Here is a 21,354-nt window from a genome sequence, read left to right as displayed (position 1 = left end):
CGGTCGCAAAATAGCGGTGCACCTTGATCGCCTAAACACGGCGAAGCGTCTGCAGAACTGTATGCACAAAGTACGACCCCCATCCCTTTGCACGCTGGTTTTCCAGTTCTCACATTTATGCTTGCTTTGGTCAGAATCATTGTGCTCATTTCGTTATTGGATTTTCCAAGTGAAATTACAAAACAACGCGACATCTGATCAATCCCTCCGCCTATATTGTTGTAAATTTTAGATAATGTTTCTGGAATTACACCTAAAGCCAAGTCAAATCCTTGTTGGCTTGTTTGGAATTGAGGATGTATCATTAGCTTGATTGTTCTGGTTCTTGCTTGAAGGACAGGAGTTAATTGATAGAAAATCCAAACATTCCATGGTTGCAATTGAGAACCATTCGAACTTGTAGCACATCGAGTCGAGCTTAACACTACATTGCTACTGATCATCACTCCAGTGCAATTTGTGTAAAATTGTTTATCATTTATTGAATGAGAAGAAAGGACAAGAACTACATATGAAAACTTTATAACATCCATCTCTCGGATTGCACCGAACATCTTCAAGTACGATCTACAAGCAATTACTTTTGCGTTGTATTCCCTTTTTTATTTGATTAAATGGATTTTCGATCACGTGTAACATTCGATCTTTTATGATGTTTAGAATCCAGAATATTTTATGCTGTACTGAGGAGGTTTTGACTTCATACAGAGATGCGTGATTAACCTAATCATGCTATTTCATAGACACTGTATGGAAAAACGTACAACCAAATGTTTCAACTGTAAAATAAAGAAATAGCATCATAAAATTGTCCACATCCTCCTGAATATTTAAGAACATATGTTAGTCAATTTCAGATTGCCAACAACGATCCAATTTGAACTTTTTATTGGAATTGTCTTTGTCTTACATTATATTGAATGTTCTGACAATTCATTATATGAATTTTAAATGTTATATTATGCGTTTGAGTTATTTGACGGTAGAGGACAACGAAAAATTCCATCTACAAGCGACGTAAAGTTGTCTTCGTACTAGCCCATCATTGATATATTTATTTATGTATAAATATCATGTATACCAATTAATCTATGGTAATAACTCTAAGTTTGGAATAATTTCATTGGTAGAATCACATCAATTATTCGCAATAATTCATAATTGTACGAAAAACTCACCACGATTTTTTTTAAATATCTTTACAGCTAGACCCGCGAGTGAAGACAGACCCAGTAGTGCCCGTGTGCCCCGGTTCAACATAATATACATTTCTGGTTAGAAAAAGATTTTTGTTTTATTTTTGCAAAAGAAGGTTAGTAAGAAAGACATTGAAAAACACAAGCTCTACCACATAAAATAACATGAAAAAATATAAAAATTTCAAATTTTTTGAAAGAACAAGAAGGAAAAACCGAAGGAAGCAAAATGAAAGCTCTCGCGATATTTGTTGATGTTGATTATACAGACACAATGACAAGTTTTTCTCGCTCTTCATTCCTGGAGAACTACGTAAGTTATTGTGAGATATTTCTGGATAAGTGCAGGACCGTAAACCTGAATTTAGGCCCTTTTCGGTTTCTAATAATAAGGGTATAGCAGTTTTCCCTTAACCGAAAAGTTTTTTCCCCTTAAAACAATAAAAGTCTGCATATCAAGTCCCTAGAGATTGTAATTGCTGGCATATGTTGATTAATATAAACACACATGTTTTTCTCGCTCTTCTTTCTTTAAAAACTCCCTAATTTACTGTGAACTATTTTTGGAAGGATTGCTGGGCGATAAACCTGATTTTAGCTCTTCTCGGTCATCCTGCTCTGCCTGAACCATCAAACTATATGCCAGTTGTACTGGATTATCTCCTGGGATCCAGTTTTTAACGGAATTTCAACACGTCCCTGTAATGTAGCCTACACTCAGCTCATAGACGTTTTTGCCATGTGTCAGTATTTTTGAATAAATCCAAGAATTTGTGTTTGCAAGCTTCACATTGCCAAAATAATGAATTCAACTATTATAAATTATTATACGTTGAGTTCTAATGATACTCGTTCGCTGCGAATGATGAGTAACAAACAACTTGTAATTTGATCATTACCGGTCATTTTGATCTTCCTATTCCTATTGGGGTTATCTGTCGTTTCGGCATTTTACCATCTTCAGTGCAAAAACCACGTCTGAAAGCAAGGATAGGCAGAAAGACGGTTGATAATGATCAAATTACGTCACCATTAAAGCAGCGTTAAAAATAAGATTTAATGAATGCAATGCATTGTTATGTTAACACCAGGTGTAGCCTGTATGTAAATAAATGTCGAACTTATCGGCACTTAATCAGTTTAGTGAGTCTTTCATTCTCGCAGTTTCAGCCAGGAAAATTGATCCAGTGTCGATGAGTTCAACTTGTTTCTCCAACAAGAAGATCACGACCAAGTATGTGTCCGAATCTCCACTCACAATTTTTTTCCAGTAAAAGAATAAATACAAGTAAATAGGAATATTGCTAAGACACATAAATCAAGAAAACAATGTAGATCACATTCGTGGTGTACGTTGAATGATTGATTTAACTCAAACGTCTTATGTACGGATTGTTAGTTATAACATAATCATAATTATCAATGAATCTTTACGATATTATTGAAGAAAACAAAGCACAGGCATAGTGGAATGAGTATGTGGTGGTAAGATGCTGATTTATAATGGGATTCGACGAAAACACCCGTGATTTCATTTAACCACAGCCTGTAGTTGGCAAGGATTTGATATCGGGTGAGGGACTTTCTAAAGATGCCGCACATCTCACGGGAAACGTATCCGTCAGACAAGATGCCCTTTACCGAACCTTCGCAGATGAGAGGAGCGCCTGAGTCACCGTTGCAGGGCATCTCCTTGTTTTTGAATGTGATGCATATCAGGGATTCGTTTACCTCGTTGCAAGTCTTCCTGTTTTCCGGGGCGACTTTCATCCTCTGCAAGTACAAGGGAAGCCGAAAACCGCGGTCGTAACTACCGTAGCCGAAGATTTCGCACGGCTTGTCGTGTTCGAGGTGACCGCCCAGATTTTTGTACACTGATGGAAAAACTCCGGAGGTCTTGGCCAGGCCGATGTTGCAATGCACACTTCCCAGACGGTAGGCGGGGTGTGGGATAAGGTTCGTGGCCCTCCAACCGTCGAATCCCGTTTTATCCTTCCAGAACATCATTACCGACCCGGGATCGACAATTTCCCTTACGTCATTGAAGAAACACTGAGCTGTCGTCATTGCAGTGTTCTCCTGTATCGCGACGCCGCTGCACGTCCTGTTCAATTCATCGCTGACAAGAGTGACTACGAACAGAATAAAGCGGTACTCTGTATAATTTTCAACGACGTGGGACCCATACATAGCTTTATTTCAATCTATACAATCTATAACTCAAACGTAAGACTTCATAACGTATTAAACATTAACACATGTTTTATGTGGATTTCTAAAATAGTGAAGTTATTCCAAAAATTTAATGGAAAAACCTCCAAAAAATCTATGATGTAAATATAATTTATTTGAATTTTTTTTAATGTTTATTTTTGTAATAAAGGCAAGCAACGACTAAGAGTCATAATCTGCTTTGAATACAGATAAGTTTAGGGTGGCGATGAACAAAAACCGCCGGGCAGCAAGAGGGCCAACATGTCCACGCCAGGCCCGCCATACCCTCCTTCGGCCTCAGCCATCTTGAAGAAATGTACAAGTTGTTCTGTCTCATCATCTTACAAACTACCCGAATCAACACATGCGCTCGTTTCCGGCTCAAATAGAGCACAAACTCGTAATAATATGTTTGGTGTTATAGGTTCCTCACAACCTTGGTTCGGTGGAGATTCTCTCACCTTGAGTCTGGCATGACCTATCCTGAGGCGAGGTAGGACCGTTACTTGAGATTTATAGAACACATATCCAACATAGAATACATTTCCACCCCGCCGACGCTACCACTATCTTTTGTGTTTTTTCTTTTCACTGCGGCAACAGAATGTCGGATTCGCAGTGGTTAGGAAGCCTTAGCCTTCTCTTTACCCACCAGACCTATATGTCCGGGAAAGTCAAAATCAATAAAGGCATTTAACTAACTGTCTAAATTAAAATACCGATGTGTCCAGGTTGTCAGCAACGGGTACAAACGCACATATTCTTACTGTCTCTACTCGATTTAAGCCGGAAAGGAGCGATGTGCTGTTTCGGCTAATTTGGGACAAATTTGGCCAGATGATGGACACAGAGTAGAAAAACTTTTCTATTTGTTGAGGATGCCCGCTCTGCTTTCTAAAATTTAGAAGACGAGCCAAGAATAGGGGCAGTGGCACAGGCTGTCTGTTTTGTTCATCGCCACCCTAAACATATTTCTGTCCAAGGCAGGTTATGACCCTTGGTGGTTGCTTGCCTTTATTAATAATAATAAAATAAATAAGACGTAGATAATATATTGACAGCAGTTCCCACAGATCAAATTCAAACTAGATTAGATATTAATAGCTTTCACCCACGCCTACAATTTACACATGAAATCGAAAATAACAAAACAATACCATTTTTAGATACACTCGTAAGAAAACAACCAGATGGCACATTAATAACAGATTGGTATCAAAAACCAAGAAACACAGATCGCTACCTCAACTTTACATCTCACCAACTTCTTCATACAATAATAAACAGGGCCAAAGAGTTACTTCACAGAATTATTATAATATCATTAATCAAATTCAATATCGATACATACATATATCATCACATAATATAACATATAAAACATTCATCACATTCCACACTTCATTTTTACATACTCTAATTGTTCAACAATTTAGCTTTCCTTTTGCTATTTATCCCCGTCTATATAATCTTGAAAGGATAATCTGGCCGAACAATTACCAACTTTTTTTCCCATCGTCAGCTCTTTTCCCACAAAGAAGCCGACTCCTTATACAGAAATGTCTTTCTATACCGACTTCCTTCCCCACCCCTTCAAAATCCAAGGTATATAAACATAAAACAGCAATATCTCACTGGCACTCTCAACACGACACGCAAGAATGGCACAATTATGCAGAAAACAAACAAATATTTTTTTGCATTGTATAAATTCACATTTTTCCACATCCTACATGTATATGTTAAATTTAAACAATGTTTGTAAATCCCAGGCCCTGAAGATGATCTCAATAAAGATCGAAACGTTGGAACGATAAAAAAAAATGTTTTTCTGAAACCTAAATCTCTCACCAGACCGCATCTCACGATTTCCGAATTATCTTCGACTAACGGTCACTAATCACTACACAAAATAAATAAGATAAATAAAATACCAATCCGCAATAGAAAAATGTCAATAGCTAGGTACGAATTTCATTAAGATCAGGTGTCTTTTTGAATGGAAAATCTTATTTTTTACAATAAATTATGCAATAAATAGCAAAGCTGATTAAATTAAAAACAAAAACAAAGTTGTATTGTAGGCACGTAGTCGCCATGTGTTCTATTAAATCGAACTTACAAACATATTCGGAAAAAATTAAATTCTGTTTCATAAAAAATATCGTTTTTAATTTACATCGAGAACAATTCATCCGATAAAAATGCAGTCTAAATTCAAGTTTAAAACCCGATTGGTCCGCAAGAGTTTCGAAGAGATGAACATCAAAACAGTGACTATACAAACGATATAAATACAAACAAAATAAGAGCAATAAGATAAGACAGCCGACGAGCGGACTAAAAGGAAAAAGCAACATTCTTAACTCACGAACTGATTTACATCGAGCTATACTTGCAAGAGGAATTAATTTTGGCAACTTAGAGAAAAGACGGTGTCAAGAGATTTTAGGCTCTAGCCGTCTACGGGGACTTCATGAGAACCAAATGTGGCATTGAATTCTTTCTCAACTTGGCTTAATATGAAAAAACAGCGACTTTGGACTTCAAACAAAAATTTTAAAAATTCTAAATAACCAGACGTGACCATCTAACAATAATGTAAAACCAAAATTAAAGGCGAACTTCTCTAAGAATCAACAACAGACGATTTTTCTTTTTGGAAAGAGCGTAACATTGATCCATTTTCAGGTATTTTCTTGCTAATAATTGAAGTTGTAAGGTTTTAATTTTTCTTTTAATTTTTCAGTGGCTTTCTTTATGGTTACCAGGGTTTTGTGGGATGACTGATTCGTATAATGAAGTCGTTAATGCTTAGTTAATTGCTACAACTTCAAAGCGAGTTTTGTTTCATATGAAGTCCCTGTAGACGGCTAGGTCCTGAAAAATCATGCCATCGTCTTTTTGATAAAAGAATTGTTGAAATTGATACCTTTAAACATGGTACGCAACCCTCGCATGGAAATATTTTACCTGTGCTTAAAATTTCAAGTGGAATTAGAATTTCGTTCCGGCTCCTAAGAGTTATACAAAATGAAATTGTAAAAAGTAAAATAATAAATTATGTAAGTCATTTTTATGGGTTATAAATAAACTAATTTTAGGCACGATAAAATTAAAAAATGATATATAAAAAAGCGAAGTTTCTTTTTTTTAACTTCATTTATTTCTTCAGTTGTAGAACGTATAACGTAGATGGAACTAAAAGTCAAAATTTTCCTTATTACTTATCTCAACCAAAACCTTAATCAAAGGTTATTAGTTATTGTTTATTAATTGAAAAAACTTTCCTTGTTGCTGTTTGCTTGGTAAACTCGAAAAATTCGTAAGAGAGAGGATCAAAATGGCATTGATAAAAGTAAATCATAAGTTCACAAACCATTATTGCAATAGGATTTTTTCTTGTAAAATCCGAGGAAAAATTCACGACCTATCCTCCCGCAGTTAGCAGGGACTAGACCCACTTAAACTGCAATGGAAAAGTTCACGCCACCCTCACGAGCGCCCAGAGTAACCAGAAATCCACCCCAAGCTTATTCAAGAGTTGTATTCATTGGATGAAAACGATGGTTCTAAATTAGAATTGGTACGTTCTTTCCACCTTAATCATTTCTATCTGCGGATGGATGTTAACAATTTGCTTGGCCCTTTATTTTTGGTGTGTTTTGTTGGATACTCACACCTTTTTGTGTTTTTTTATTTCTTAATATGGTTTCCACAAATACAAGAGTTACAAGAATTTATAGTTAAAATTAACTAAAGTTATCAACACACGTGACTTAATCTGTTGTTAAAAATGCAGTTTTGAAAACCGACATTGCTGTTTTAACCCAAAAAACATAATCGATTGGCACAATATATGCGTTTCTTTTCACATTTTCAAAATACACTATTCTACGACTTAAAGACCAGGAAGGTACCATAAAATATGTACTAGGTTGTTTACAAGAGCACTGCTGGATATCGCAGTGATCTGACTAAAAAGAAAAAAGACACGACACCAAGAGAAGTTTAATGTTATTCTTGATAAACCTCGCGCCGAATCATAATTTGTCTGGCCCTGAATTTTTATAACCAGCTTGTTTGCCACAAGAGCTTTTTAGACATCAATTTTAAAACGTTTTGCATTCAACAATATAATCCATGCTGTAAGTTTTAGCGTCTAGTCGTCTTAAGGGACTCGGTAAGAAACAAAAGTGGTTTTGAGGATACCTGCTAGTTAACAATCGTGATCCAGTGGTTTTCATCATTGTTTTCTCTTCCTTGAAGGTTTAGGAAAAAATTAAAAAATATGTCAATCGCATTTTAAAAATTTGATATCTGCACCAACATTCTGAATCTCCAGATTACTTCAAAGACCACGATAGGAAGATTCTTGTAAATTGCTGTCTTATTTTAGACAATGTTGACACTTCTATGTTCAACCTGCTGGATTTCTTGGCAATATGTGACTAGTGAAAAATCAATATAAAATCGATTTTTCTTTTGGAATGAAAGTGTCCTAGATTTCAGCCATTTCCTTTTATCTATTAACACCGCGTTGAAGAGTTAAATATTTTTCCAGAAGTTGTGCTGTTATGGTTTTTGCGGTACAGATAAAAGGAAGGATGGAAAATATTTTCGTGGGTTGCCCACCCACTTCGAATCAAGTGTTCTTTCGTTAAGGCCTTCAATTTCGAAGCCAGTTTTGTTTCAACGGCTTAAGCCCTTGAAATCCATGGCGCCGTCTTTTTCCGTACGAAGTATAAATTGAAACATCTGTCGCATAGCAACCTTAATTTACCTGTATTTAAGTCACGTGTTAAGCATACAGGAAATCAATTTAAAAGAAAAATTAACTTTTCGAACCTACTGAACATTTATAAGTAATTCCTGTCACACATGACGGCTTACTGACCATTTACCCATTGAGTGTTGGGTCAAAACAAATTACAATACATTTTTCATACTATTATCAATTAAAAATCCATGGGCTTTGTCGGGATTCGAGCCCAGAACCACTGGCTTGGCAGATATACGAATCGGTCAGCCAGAACCGCTGCCCCCCCCCCCCCAACTGAACATTTATAATTATGCATTATCTATTTTAAAATCAAGTATGCAACCATCGTAACATTCTACTAACCATAGAACTGACCACCTAGATTTGAACACATTACATAAATGTTCTACAATTACATAATATTAATCAAACAATGTTTATTATTTTGTCAAAATTTTATTGAAAAAATATTGACACAATTAATGCAATCTCGCAATCAAGAGATTAAACTTGTGAAGGTTCTTGCATAACTAGATTTATGGTGAATTCATCTATCTCTTTTTTAAATCTGGATAATATTTTATTATGAATACTGTTACGGTCTCTACTATTTTGATCACATGTTTATTTTCGGAAAAAAAATCAAAGGTTCAAGAAGATGTAATTTCACCTCAAAATAAAAATGACCCTTCCAGGGTAAGCGAGAGTATGATGCAAATACTCCTGTGTTTTATAAAATCCGCAGTTCTCTTTCAGTAACCACTGAAATAAGCACATATAACACACTATAAGCAGAAAATATCTGTGACAAAGTTTGTGAGATGTGGGAAATATGATTAGTTTTTAAAAAAAGTGGAGTGAGGTAGTTGGCTGTAACGGTAGCCGTTGATACGGCGGCTGATCACTGTAAAAGACCCGGGTTCGAATCTCAGCGGCCCTGAAATCAAACCCAAAAAATGGGCTCGTTTTCAAAAACACCGGCACCCCTGGGGCCCATACAGTCTCGTAAATCAAAGTTATTATGTTTATTATTATTTCACTTGCAAATTTGATTAGAGTATAATAGTTAATTGTGAAATCGTGCTTCATCGTTACTGGAATCAAAGAAAACATGTGTCAGAAAATTTCTAGCTAACTTAGATCTTTTCAAAATCATCAAATTATTACATTCTCATCAAAATATTGGTAAATGTAAAAACTATTAGGCATCTGCAAAAGGCCACATTAACGTAATGTAAGTGATTGAAATTAGGAAGAGACTAAAATTTCTACTCTGGCATAAAACGTGATCTACATTAAGATTATGTGCAAACATCATTGAATAATTTTGAAATAGGACTTATTACTGGTGTACGGGCAGCATGTTCGGTGGAATTCCAGTGAGAAAAGTGTTGGACGTTACCTATATAGTTATTATCACCGCCTATCACATGGTAGATGAACACTTAATAAAAAAGCAGTGCTCTGGAGGGGTAATCGCTAAGAAACAAATTTTATCCTCGTCATACTGTTTTACAAAAGACGAGTTAATAAATCCGCGAGTAATGGACGTGTATGCATACAATCCAGTTCTTGCAAAAGGCAGCGAAGTATTATACGCACTGATACATCCTAAATACACCACCAGAGAAAAAGGCTTCGACATAGCTGTAGTGGCGGTTAACGAAGAGTTCGATCACGTCTTTAACAATTTGGGTGGAGGCGTCGACAAAATGTCTCACTGTTACATATATACGTTTAAACAAAATGTAAATGGATTGGTGGGACAGACGCTTGTAAAATCCAAGGTAGATGTGAGAACAGGCAAACCCGCCTGCAAAGGGATGGAGGTCGTACTTTGTGCCCATAGCACTGAGAACAACTCGCCGTGTGAGGGTGATCAAGGTGCACCGCTTTTCTGCGATCTCAGATTGAAAGGCATACTTTCAAGGGGTATAGCCTTCGATTCCTGCAGACCAAAAATGGGCACTATGATGTTTGAAGACCTGTCTGTCCACAGGGACTTCATACGGAACTTGACTGGAATCGAAGTTGCTATAGAAGAAAATCATCAGCCTCCATCTAATTTGGCCAAAAGTCTACTGCAATACACCGGTTTGTTTTATTTATTCTTCCTCATGATATAAAAATGCCAGGAAAACACGTTTTTAACGGAAAAAATAAATTTGAAGTAGTGCTTTGTATTCGTTGATACTATCAAAATAAATCAATAAAAACTTATTTATTATTTTTTTATCATAGGCCTACAATCCCAAAGTAGATTATGTATCAAAATTAAAACGGAAAAATTTATAATAAATACAAAATATACAATATAATGCAACAAATATTTTTTCACATCATTGCCATAAAAATTTTATATTGTACTATTGTATAATAAGTATATCGAGGAGTTAAAAACAACCGTAACTTTAAATAAAGCAGAAGAAATGATGAATGGTGGAGTGAGTGTGATATTCAATCCTTTCTAAAAAGATAGTTCCTACTCACAGTAAGCTGTTTTGCAACGATCCGGATTTCGAGCCCTCTAGCTCATCATCAGGTTGAAGGACTAATACAACCTCTCTCGAATGAATTGCAAAAGTGAACCCGCTGATAATTAATTTCTTAAGTATTTACTTTTTTATATTTATTTGTGTTATAATTCCCGCTTTTCGCACGTTAAAATTGAGCGCCATTAAAAAACAGTTGCTCATTGGAAAGTCGCGTTGGCGGGGGTATCAGCGGGTTCTCTTTTGCAATTCATGTCAAGAGACGTGGTTGTAGAAGTCCTTCAACCTGATGATGAGCTAAAGGGCTCGAAATCCGGATCGTTGCTAAACATCTTCCTGTGAGTAAGAACTATTTTTTAAAAATGAATTAAATAAAACGTGTGAAAGACTGATTCAACTGAAAATTGTATTATTACCTAATGGAAAACCAGCTTTGGAAGGGAACATGCGTGGCCTATCTACGGAAAAATTCAAAACCATCTCTCGACAAGTGCTTTAATCTTTCTAAACAATTGTATTACCCGAGCTGCTATCCACAGCTGACATTTTTACTAAAATCCAAAATAGTGCACAACCTGATAAAGCATATTCCTTTGAAAAAATAAAAGAATTGACGTAATTTCTGCTGTTCATAAAGCGCTTATCAAAGAAAAGCCTTAGTGCAATTAATTCAAATCTTTAATTCCCTATGACGCCTTGTACAGTTATTACATTTTTTCTTTCTTCTCGAAAAAAAAATTAATAAAACTTAAATAGTGGCGGGACGAACTGAGACGAGAAGCGCGAGAAGCAGGAAGCAATTAGCGGCCTGCAAGATCCCGACCCGGAGGGCACTGGGTTCGAGGCTAGTGGGCTCCGGGTTCGAGATTGGAAAAAAAAAGCAAGGAGAGTCAGTTCAAGATAGAAGTTCCGAGTAATTGTGGCATTACGGGCGATATAGAGAAAGCAACCCATTGATAGCCTCTCTGGATTATTTCAGCTTACGTGGTCGTTTTGTGGAATGGAGTTATCGTATTTGTATGTTAGTGTGTACTTAATCTCAAAATTTTGGATTGAAAACTTTGTAATCTTTGAATATTGGACTATTTAGCCGATCCAAACTCGGCACCCGTACATCCAAATAGGTTTGAGTAAGTATGTGTATGTCGTTTTGATTTTAATGGTAATTTTGATTGTCGGTTGAGTAGATAATAATTCATTTTAAATCGTTTGTTGAGTGTCCGTTTTTTAATTGTGCGCGTGTGTGTGTGTGTGTGTGTGTGTGTGTGTGTGTGTGTGTGTGTGTGTGTGTGTGTGTGTGTGTGTCTCTTGTGGTTCTAGTCGTGCTGATATACGGGTGCGGAGAGTTGCTACGAAGGGAAGGGGTGATTCCGGCAAGTGAAGAGTGATCCCGAGAGTTGTTCATTTCCAATTTCTTTATCAGGCCTGATAATTCCGGACTAGAGACATTAGTTGTAAGTTTCGGCCTTTTGTTAGTTTTTAATTTAAAAAGAATTTGTCAATGTAATTGTAAATAGAATAGTTGTTATTAGTATTCATTTTTTTAAAATCATAGTTTAAACCCTAAGTAAGCTAAATACCCTAAGATATCTATCTTGTGTTAACGAATTAACTTCGATAGAAGAAGGAAGAACTTCATTATTTAGCTTCCATCATAACTCTGGGGGGAAGCGCCATCAGAAAGAAGAGAAGCCAGAAGCGCTACATCGGTCGTCTGGGTTCTAACACGGGAACCGTATCTGTCCTTCCTTTTCTCTTTCTTTTTTTCCATTGTTCTACTCTTATTTTCCTTTTTTCCTGGTTTCGGTATTTATCCTTCTCCAAAAATACCGTGGCGCTCAACATAACACCTGTAAATAAACTTTCACCCCCTCACCGATCATCACTTGTCTCTCCCTTCAACACGTCCCCCCCCCCTTCCCACTGAGCTACCGCCAACGTACGTGCAGCCACAGTAAGGAAGCTGTAACACACTACCCGTTTGAAAAAAGCAAAAATAATGGTGGTACATTAAAAGTGCAAAGCCATTGAGGTTATCATCTCTTCTCTCAGTATTGTCAAAAATGTTCGAAAAACTATTGGATTCCTACATCCTCAAACAAATCAAACATCGCAGCTATATCGTTGACAACATACTACGGACATGCGAACACCAATCGATTAACATTGGAGTATTCCTCGAGGTAGAAAAAGCTTTCGATCTAGTGTGGCACAACGGTTTGCAAGCCAAATTAACTCGACGTGTTTTCTGCAAACCCCTAGGAAATGATTTCCATTAATACAGATTTGTACAGAGCCTAGAATAAGAGAAAATCTGAAGTGCCAATTTTAGGCGAATATGACATTATCGTTAGCCCCGCAAGCCCTACCATCAAAGATCCCGCCATACAAACTGCCTGCCACAAAGAGCCCACTATCCTTATGCACGTGCAGAATTGTCTCTAATTCATTCAATCATAAAAGTGAGTTGCAATATGATACTATTTGCTCGGAATTAGATAAACAGTATTGTTAACGAATATATCCTCAGTAATATCACTTTTTACTTCCTGAACACGTTTTGAAATTCATGTCAAGCCTAATTCAGAGTTTAGTACAGAAAAGATAATTGACCGCAGAAGTTTTGTCCCACAACGAGGAACAAAAAGTTGCTATTCCAAAAGCCTGTTTGAAACAAAATCTACTAGCAATATACTATAAAAACGAATGCATATTTGTCACAATAGGTAGAACATATGTTATAAAATGACTACACATTTGCCTATAAGTTTATTTACTCTATGACCCCATTCGAATAAAACTTTCGAGAAAATAAAATTATTGACGTAGTCTGTGTGAAATTTGGAGAATCTTAGGGAAGGATTCGCTTGATGAAATCAACCTTTGTAACTTGCCGAAACCAATTCTCATGTTTAAATAGATCTATGAAATCCATCGAGTTGCTATTTGCACAGCGGCCGGTGATGTTGTTGTACGAAGGAATCGGTTGTATGCCGTGGAGGTATCCGAAACATACAATCGGAGCGCCTCCATCAGCCTTGCAGTCGCCATTCCTGGAAATGTTCTTCGCGCAGATTGTGTAGTTTTCATTTGTGGTGCAGATGGGAGAGCCGAAGTGTAAAGACATGAACTTATGCCGTACCATGTACCAGCCGGTTTGGTACGAAAGGAACACGCAACTCTGCTCTTTTAGGGAAACATACCCTCCCAATTTGTCGTAAAACTGATTGAACCCGTCTTTCGGCTCTACCAGACCTACGTCGTGGCCCTTTTTGCCCCGCGAGAATAGTGGCTGCGTTATCAACCGCTTTATTGGACGAATTTTCAGGTGATAGTACATGATGATGTCCTCCGGTTTTGACATTTCGCCCTTTAAATTTATAAAACACTGGGCTGATGTTAGCAGCATATTACGCGAAATTGCAATTCCAGAGCAGTAATGGTCAACAGATTTGTTTTCGGGGTGTGTGTACATGACAACAAGCAATGCCATGTACCTAGCATATCTTATATTTTCCAGAGTATTAGGCAACATATTTCTAAGACTAATCAGCCAAACTAATATTTTGTAACTATTTAAAATCAAAATACTATGATTTAAATAATTACACGTGTTTTCTTTTTAAAAAAGGTATGTGTAAAATATATACAGAGTGATACGTTTTTCGAAGCACCATAGAAAATCCAACGCATCACCCCAATGTAGAGTAATTTTCGAATTAAAACTAATTTCTTGGTAAACATTGAGATAGATTTCCATTTTGAAATATGTTAAGAATTTGAATTCCGCCAAACAATCAGGGTGTATTTAAGCAAATACAGCTTTATATTCCACTGATAAAATATAAAAATGTATATGATATTTACTTAAATTCAAATGAAACTAAAGCTCTTGTAAAGTGCGGAAATGATTGCTGATTTATATAAGCTCAAATCTGCACATGCATACCAACCCACGAGCACAGAGAGAGTGTACAATTTACATTAAATTACCGGCAGACCTCGAAAATACCCACTTCAAGTTTTGGCAGTCTATGTCAGACCTCATTCTTCCAGCCACGAGGTTAGGCTATCAACAGCTGGGCAATCAGTTTATAGATCCAACTCCACTGACTCGTAAATACATTCTTTCCCATTTAAATATAATTCACTCAGGTGGAGTACTACCATTACCCACTCATATTACACAACTAATCTAATTGAGGGTCGATGGGATACCCAATATTCTGCCATCCTACATATTTACCCTTATAAAAACATTCATTCTTAATGTACACAAAGAAAAACGAGGTAAAAAGTACAACAGTCCGGTTTTCTCTAAAAATCAGACCAGGTGACCCAAATACTCGCTGCCTCATATCGGGTTGTCTTCCTACACGCACTCTATATGGCGCCAAGGAGTGGCAATATTCAATTAAATGGGACAAACCAAGCACCTTTTTACTTATACGAGGGCATTGTCCCAAAAACTTTGTGCTATCTCGCATGTCCTATAAATAAATAATAAATCGGTTGAGGTGAATGACCTTTCTTCTACGAGTAACGTCTTCCGAATGGCTGACAGCATGTTACACATTAGTCCAAGTACGGCCCGACTTTCAAACATCGGATAATTACGTCAATTCAACACGACAATCGCTGAAATAACTCACAACACGTTATATACAAACTCAAATTTAGGCCAAATTATACCGAAATGATTTTCAAACAATGAACCTGAATTTTTAAAAACAGGGCTGACTAATAAGACCTACCTACCTAATAAGACGTACCTAATAAGAAAGTTATAGAAGAAATGCTGGTAACCGCAGAGAAAAATAATTTAAAAAGTGAACAAAGTATAACGTACATATATACAGAACGATTTTTTGTTAAGATAAGTTCTTATTAACACCTTTACACCACAAAATTTAATTGAAATTTTTCTAGAGTGTTCCAAGAAATTTGTTTTAATTTAAAAAACTGACCAAGAATCCATTTTAGTAAGAGGTCTTGTTTTTCCTATGGTGCGTTGAAAAATGCCTTGTATTTCTACTGGAAAAACTTCTTTTCGCCTTGAATCTTATCTTAATTATTTGATGACAAAACACAACAGCCCTAAATCTAATTGTTTGATACTCCAATAAATATAATTATTCCTACTTAATAAAAGAAAGATTTTTTAGATATGTGAAGAAATAGATGTCAAGAAATTAAAAAGCATACGTCCACTAGATTGTATTTTGTTTCTTTTGCTAGACTTGAACACGCCCAAGAAACAACGGTCAGTTTTAATAAAATAGAGTTTTTAATTCCGTTTTTGAAACTAGGATTGGAAATTAATTTGTCGGTAGGTGTTGACTGGCGGACGTGTTGTGAATGCCGATTTTCGACGTTGGATAAGTGGCCTCCCAGACGGGAATAGGAAGCCACCAAGCTGCAGAAGGGATTCGGCCCACATGGCAGCAGCTTAATCGCTCCAATCATCCTGTGAAAAGGAGCGATAGCATCTTTAAATAGTAATTACTTCATAAGCAATTTACTGGAGATATTATAGCGGATTATAGGCCTTTGGCAATGTTCACGCTGGATAATTACAAGGCGATGCCCGTTTGGGCCAGGGGTCCGGTCCCACAACTCATTTTGCCGCTGATGAGTGTGAAAGCGGTTATCAATTCCCCTCCTGGGTGATCGGAATCTCTTCTTAATTGTTTCTGCTCGTGCGGATGATGGATGAATTTGCAGATTCAAACCTCTAGCTACTTTCAACGCAATATTTGTCCTTATAGAAAGACCTGGCGACGTCGGGCAAAATTGGATATAAAATAAACAGCCAATAGAAATTTTGCTTAAGTTATAAGAGTTTAACGGTAGTAAAATATTATTGTCCTTTGTCTTCTGCTCGTAACATTTATCTGAGTAAATAAAGTAAAACATATTTGTTTGACGACCCTTTTGCTAGACGATTAATCCCCTTTCATGGGGTTATAAAACAAATGTTTTGTGATAGCAAAATAGATTGGTATTAAACTTTTTTATAATTTAAGGTATGTAGAACTTGTAGTACGGCTGTTTTCAGTATTTTTATCCACATATCTTTACAGATTTGTAATGTCGGCGTTTCGGCTTGTCGTCATATTCAGTGTTTTGTCACCAAATGGGTGTAGTTGTGGATATCGTGAAGAGAAACGCGCCTGATTCATCGCCAGAACAAATGGAACCGACTCAAATACATAATTTAACAAATTCACAATATTGTTAATTTGATCATCTTCGATCATCTATCTCTGCATATATTCTCGCTACCTTTGCCTGCCATGTGTTATTAATGCATCCCTTTAATCCCTTCTACAGGGTATCTTTTTTAGATGGCCGGACTAAATTTCTCTTGAACCAATGACGCTATAAAAAAATTAATATTTTTTAGTTTAGTTTCAAATGATACCTTTTTTGGAGAAAAATTATACAGGGTACTCCAGGACCTCAGGTTCAGCTTCAAAATTTCAAATACGACCCTATTCATCCTGACACATCATTTTAAAGGTTTTTTTACGCTGAAAACAATGGTGCAATCGGATTTTATATTTGTCAAAAAATGACAAGGTTTTGGCAAAACGAAACCGGCAGGTCATTTCGACGAGGAGCTGAATAATTTTCAGTACGCGAAAATCCGAATTCTTCTCTGTTGAATTGAAGTGTTGAAAGGGTTTTAGGTTTTTCAAAAAAAAAAAAAAATTAGGTATGTACTCACGACTTACAATTTTAAGCCATATCGTTCGCACAAAAGTCGATTTGGGAGGCTTACGAAAACGGTCTTCCATGCATCTTATGGACTGATGACCCCTAATGGATACTGAACCGTTAGAATTTTTGGGCAGTGGAAAATTTCACAGTATCCTTTCTTATAGCATCATTGGTTCAAAAGAAATTGAGTCGGGCCATCTAAAAAGGACACCCTGTATAAGTGATATGATCTTCATGCCACAATTTTAATAATATTAATTAATGGCATAATTTCGATTTATTTCGAGTATGAATAAAATAGACACCTAGTAATTCTGTAAGCGGAAGTAATATAGGTAATCTGCAGTTGAGAGTGCAGACGGAGGGTGGCCATTGGATCTGATTCTGCTTCATAAAATAAATAAGGGATTAATGTGTAACGGTCGAGGTTTAAAGATTATAATAGTCATCTTTATGCACCGAGACCTATATTAGTCTATTTCATTATTATCTAGAGCTCCTCGTTAAGCTTAAGCCTTATTACAAATTTCAAAGCTTTGTTGAGGATGGTGTGTATCCAGGAATGGATTCTCAGCCTGTTCGGTAGTCCTTCGCACCAAGGTGTGAACACAAAGCGGAAGACTATTTCTTATTCTTGTAAATATGTGGCTTGTTTCTGCTGCTTCGAGACTATACATATGTCAGCAGTCCAACCATTTTCATAATAGTACTTGCACGTCCTGAATTTAGTAGTTCTGCCCTTAGATCCTGCGATGGTCGTTCGATGAACTTTTTCGCATTCTTCTGTCTTGGAAAACATTCCCATTAAACAGAAGATTTATGCTTAATCCATTGGCGATTTTCAAAGTTTGGTTAGGCTCAAAAGAGTACGGGGTTAGGCGCAAAAGAGTATTGGTAGAAGAGCAATTTAGTAAAAGGGTTCAGCAAATTGGTAGCAGTCCATAATGGAACAAAAATGGTTATCAAATTGGTAGAAGAGCAAATTAGTAAAAGGGTTCAGCAAATTGGTAGCAGTCAATAATTGAACAAAAATGGTCATCAAATTGGTAGAAGAGCAATTTAGTAAAAGGGCTCATCAAACTGGTTGCAGTCCATAACTGAACAAAAATGGTCATCAAATTGGTAGAAGAGCAATTTAGTAAAAGGGTTCAGCAAATTGGTAGCAGTTCATAATTGAACAAAAATGGTCATCAAATTGGTAAAAGAGCAATTTAGTAAAAGGGCTCATCAAATTGGTTGCAGTTCATAATTGAACAAAAATGGTCATCAAATTGGTAGCAGAGGATTATTTAGTAAAACATGTAACAAAATTGCTAACATACATCATTACACAAACATGCACAGACCAAATAATGCACAATTCAGCCATTGTTTGATTATTTTATTTCTTGGGCAGCCAGCGTGATTGTAATTGGCCTACCTCACTCCCCCATAGACTGGTCAGAAACAGTTTATTCTCTATTTACTTTTCCTTCCGGCAATCCAGGTATTCTTGGAAGCGTTTGAATGGATACGTCAGTTTATTGTGCGTCTTTGGAGGTCCCCGAGATGTCTTATTGTCCACTTAGGAGTCCACGGGACAGATGTAAAATCTTTTACTGCTCTCGTGTCACAGGAAATCGACCTCTCCTTTTCTGCATCACGGCCACAACGGAAATCAAGCAAGAAAAAAGCTCCCAGTCGTGTACAACTCTGGAAAAGATGGATAAAGATTGTCATAATACGGGTCGAGGGTTCAATGAGTAATAATTTATCCAGCGAGTATGCTATTTGTGGGGAAGCATCTGCTTCTTTCGGGGAGCTTTGCCACCCGGGTTCCCCGTTGGTTATTCTTTTGTTCGGCCGCCGTCAGGGTTCATTAGTCAGCCGTGATTCGGCCGTTCTACGATGACCGTACGCATCCCCGGAAAATTTATTTATCCGAGAGGGGAAATCGGCGCCCGATTGTGTTCTGATACAATGAATCCGCTCGAATCTAACATATTTTTGCTCAAAATAGACAATGTAACTAATATCGATTGGTCGTCCATAAATAAAGACGGCTTTTCCTTAATTGCAAGAAATAAGCTTCAAGGATCTGGTGGTTTTTAGTAGTATTAATCATGTTTACGAACCACTTTTACATTCAATCCACTCTAACAGGAAGGGAAACAATAATAATGTATCGGCTGTTGTTGAAAGTATATTTTGAGATAGATTTTTCTATTAGAGATCAACTTATACCTTAAAAAAAGAAGTATAATATTTTTAAGCCAAGTACGCACTATGATTCTTTGTTCGGACTCTTTGCCGCGGAGGTGCGTCTGGGATTCATTTTCTTGCAGCCGGGATGCTCCGCGGCATGAGCCTTCAATCTGGTGTGTTGCGTTTTAGTATTTTTTGAATCCCATCATAAATGGGATTCTTTACTCAATGTCGTGCAACATTGATTGAAGATTTGTAAATACGGCGATGTTTGTGGGACGTTTCCTCGGAGGAATACAAAGACAGGGGAAAGAAAGCAGACACTGTGAATAAGTTAGGCCAAAAATATGAAGTTAGTCTTGCACATGAGACTTGCATAAGAGTCTCCACTTGCGAGGAAACGGTAGCCCGTTAGTACCAGAAATTGGCACCCTAAAATTCGTCTTCTTTCTCCAAATGTGTGGACCAACCATTTCCAAAGGACATTCGTAGGTGACTGGACCCATCCGAATAATATTTCAGAATCCCATTCTGTCTTCTAACCTCAGTGTAAAAAGAAGACCATGCCCATGCTTATTCCGGTCCTTGAGTATCCCACGAATCCACCAACATGGTGGCTTTTTGTTAGCTCTTTTTTTCCTCCATAGAGCTATGTAAAATGCTTCTGCAATCCCTGACAGCGCGACCTCGTTCGCCGTGGCCCAGGCTCAAAACTAGATGCATTTCCAGAGCGACAATGATGCGGGGCAAAGAGTCTGAGACATGTATCCGAGAGTCCAAGCAAAGAATTCCAGAGCGTACTTGGCTTTAGTTTTTGATTATTTGGAAATCGTGAAATGCGGTCTGCTGTAACGTAGGTTTAGAAAAACATTTTCTTTATCGTGCCAACGTTTCGATCTTTATTGAGATCATTTTCATGGCCCAAAGTGTTTATTTTCTGTATAGATGTTCATTATTTTGTGTCGTTTTGAGAGTTCCCAAAACGAAACACCACACATTCTTAGTTTTTTTTCAGATGGAGAAAGCACTCTCCATTATTCGACACACGACACCTTGTTTTTCTTTTACTAGGATAAATGAATCACAGAAAAACGTAGACGACTAAAGGTTTCGAAAGATATTAACCGTTTATCTTTGCAAGACATGACTTGTTTCTCGTATTACTGACTAAATTAATTTATCTTCCTTCTTGAACCTTCTGTTTGTTTGTGGTCTGAATACTTACGTATCATCTACTTCATTTTCAATGAATGATTATTTAGTCCCTTATTTTAAACAGATGTTATTTCTGCCGAATGGAACTCCTTTGTCTAGTCAAATAAGCGATAATGCTGAAGTAAAATTCCATGGAAGACAATTTGTCTTCACGACCAGCCTCCCTATTTAAAACCATTATTTATTCTTTTTAAAACAGTTTGTACATTGTTAATAAATAGAGGTGGGTAATGACGAGGCCCCAGGGTTGGTTCATTGAATATGCTAATGAAAAACTAGGTCCTTTTATGCATACGATTGATAATTATTTAAATCATGGGAGACAGGGTTGAAGGGGGTTGAGTGACCTTTCATCTTCGACTCCTGCAGACGAGCCGGCTCCTTTTTGCTCTGTAAACTGCCCAGTTAAGCAGAAGGGATAATCTAGAATGTGTCTGTGAAAAGGGCAGCCCTTAATCTCTTTGGGGCCGTTTGTAAACCTGTTGACAAACAGGGCAATGCGCGGACAATGACGGGATTATCTGCCCGGCTCAGGTAGCCCCAGTGACACTAATCCTGACAAACCCAT

At 37.0% G+C, this 21,354-nt stretch overlaps 2 protein-coding genes and 1 long non-coding RNA gene across 4 annotated transcripts; 2 read left to right on the top strand and 1 right to left on the bottom strand.

Moving 5' to 3' along the window:
* Positions 1 to 1,213: 1,213 nt before the first annotated feature.
* Positions 1,214 to 5,419, bottom strand: LOC106662046 (complement factor D-like). 2 transcript variants are annotated; one of them, XM_014385853.2, is made up of 2 exons: positions 5,345 to 5,419; positions 1,214 to 3,328 (listed from the first exon to the last, which is right to left on the bottom strand). In XM_014385853.2, the coding sequence occupies exon 2, from the start codon at positions 3,261 to 3,263 to the stop codon at positions 2,616 to 2,618; it is 648 nt and encodes a 215-aa protein (XP_014241339.1). In that variant the 5' UTR covers positions 3,264 to 3,328; positions 5,345 to 5,419; the 3' UTR covers positions 1,214 to 2,615. The 2 variants fall into 2 exon arrangements, with proteins under 2 accessions (XP_014241339.1, XP_014241338.1); XM_014385852.2 differs by lacking the exon at positions 5,345 to 5,419 and adding an exon at positions 5,262 to 5,281.
* A 65-nt stretch (positions 5,420 to 5,484) lies between these two features.
* On the top strand, positions 5,485 to 6,485 carry LOC106661694. Its single transcript, XR_001339764.1, has 2 exons — positions 5,485 to 6,101; positions 6,160 to 6,485. It is a non-coding gene; the product is annotated as an uncharacterized LOC106661694 (long non-coding RNA).
* Positions 6,486 to 8,954: 2,469 nt separating this feature from the next.
* On the top strand, positions 8,955 to 10,392 carry LOC112127272. Its single transcript, XM_024227959.1, has one exon. The coding sequence runs from the start codon at positions 9,534 to 9,536 to the stop codon at positions 10,296 to 10,298; it is 765 nt and encodes a 254-aa protein (XP_024083727.1). The 5' UTR covers positions 8,955 to 9,533; the 3' UTR covers positions 10,299 to 10,392.
* The last annotated feature ends 10,962 nt before the right edge of the window (positions 10,393 to 21,354 follow it).

The sequence above is a fragment of the Cimex lectularius genome, unplaced genomic scaffold (genome assembly GCF_000648675.2).
Source record: "Cimex lectularius strain Harlan isolate CLEC.00 unplaced genomic scaffold, Clec_2.1 scaffold59, whole genome shotgun sequence".
Lineage (NCBI taxonomy): Eukaryota > Metazoa > Arthropoda > Insecta > Hemiptera > Cimicidae > Cimex > Cimex lectularius.
This window is presented reverse-complemented; position numbering and strand designations above follow the sequence as displayed.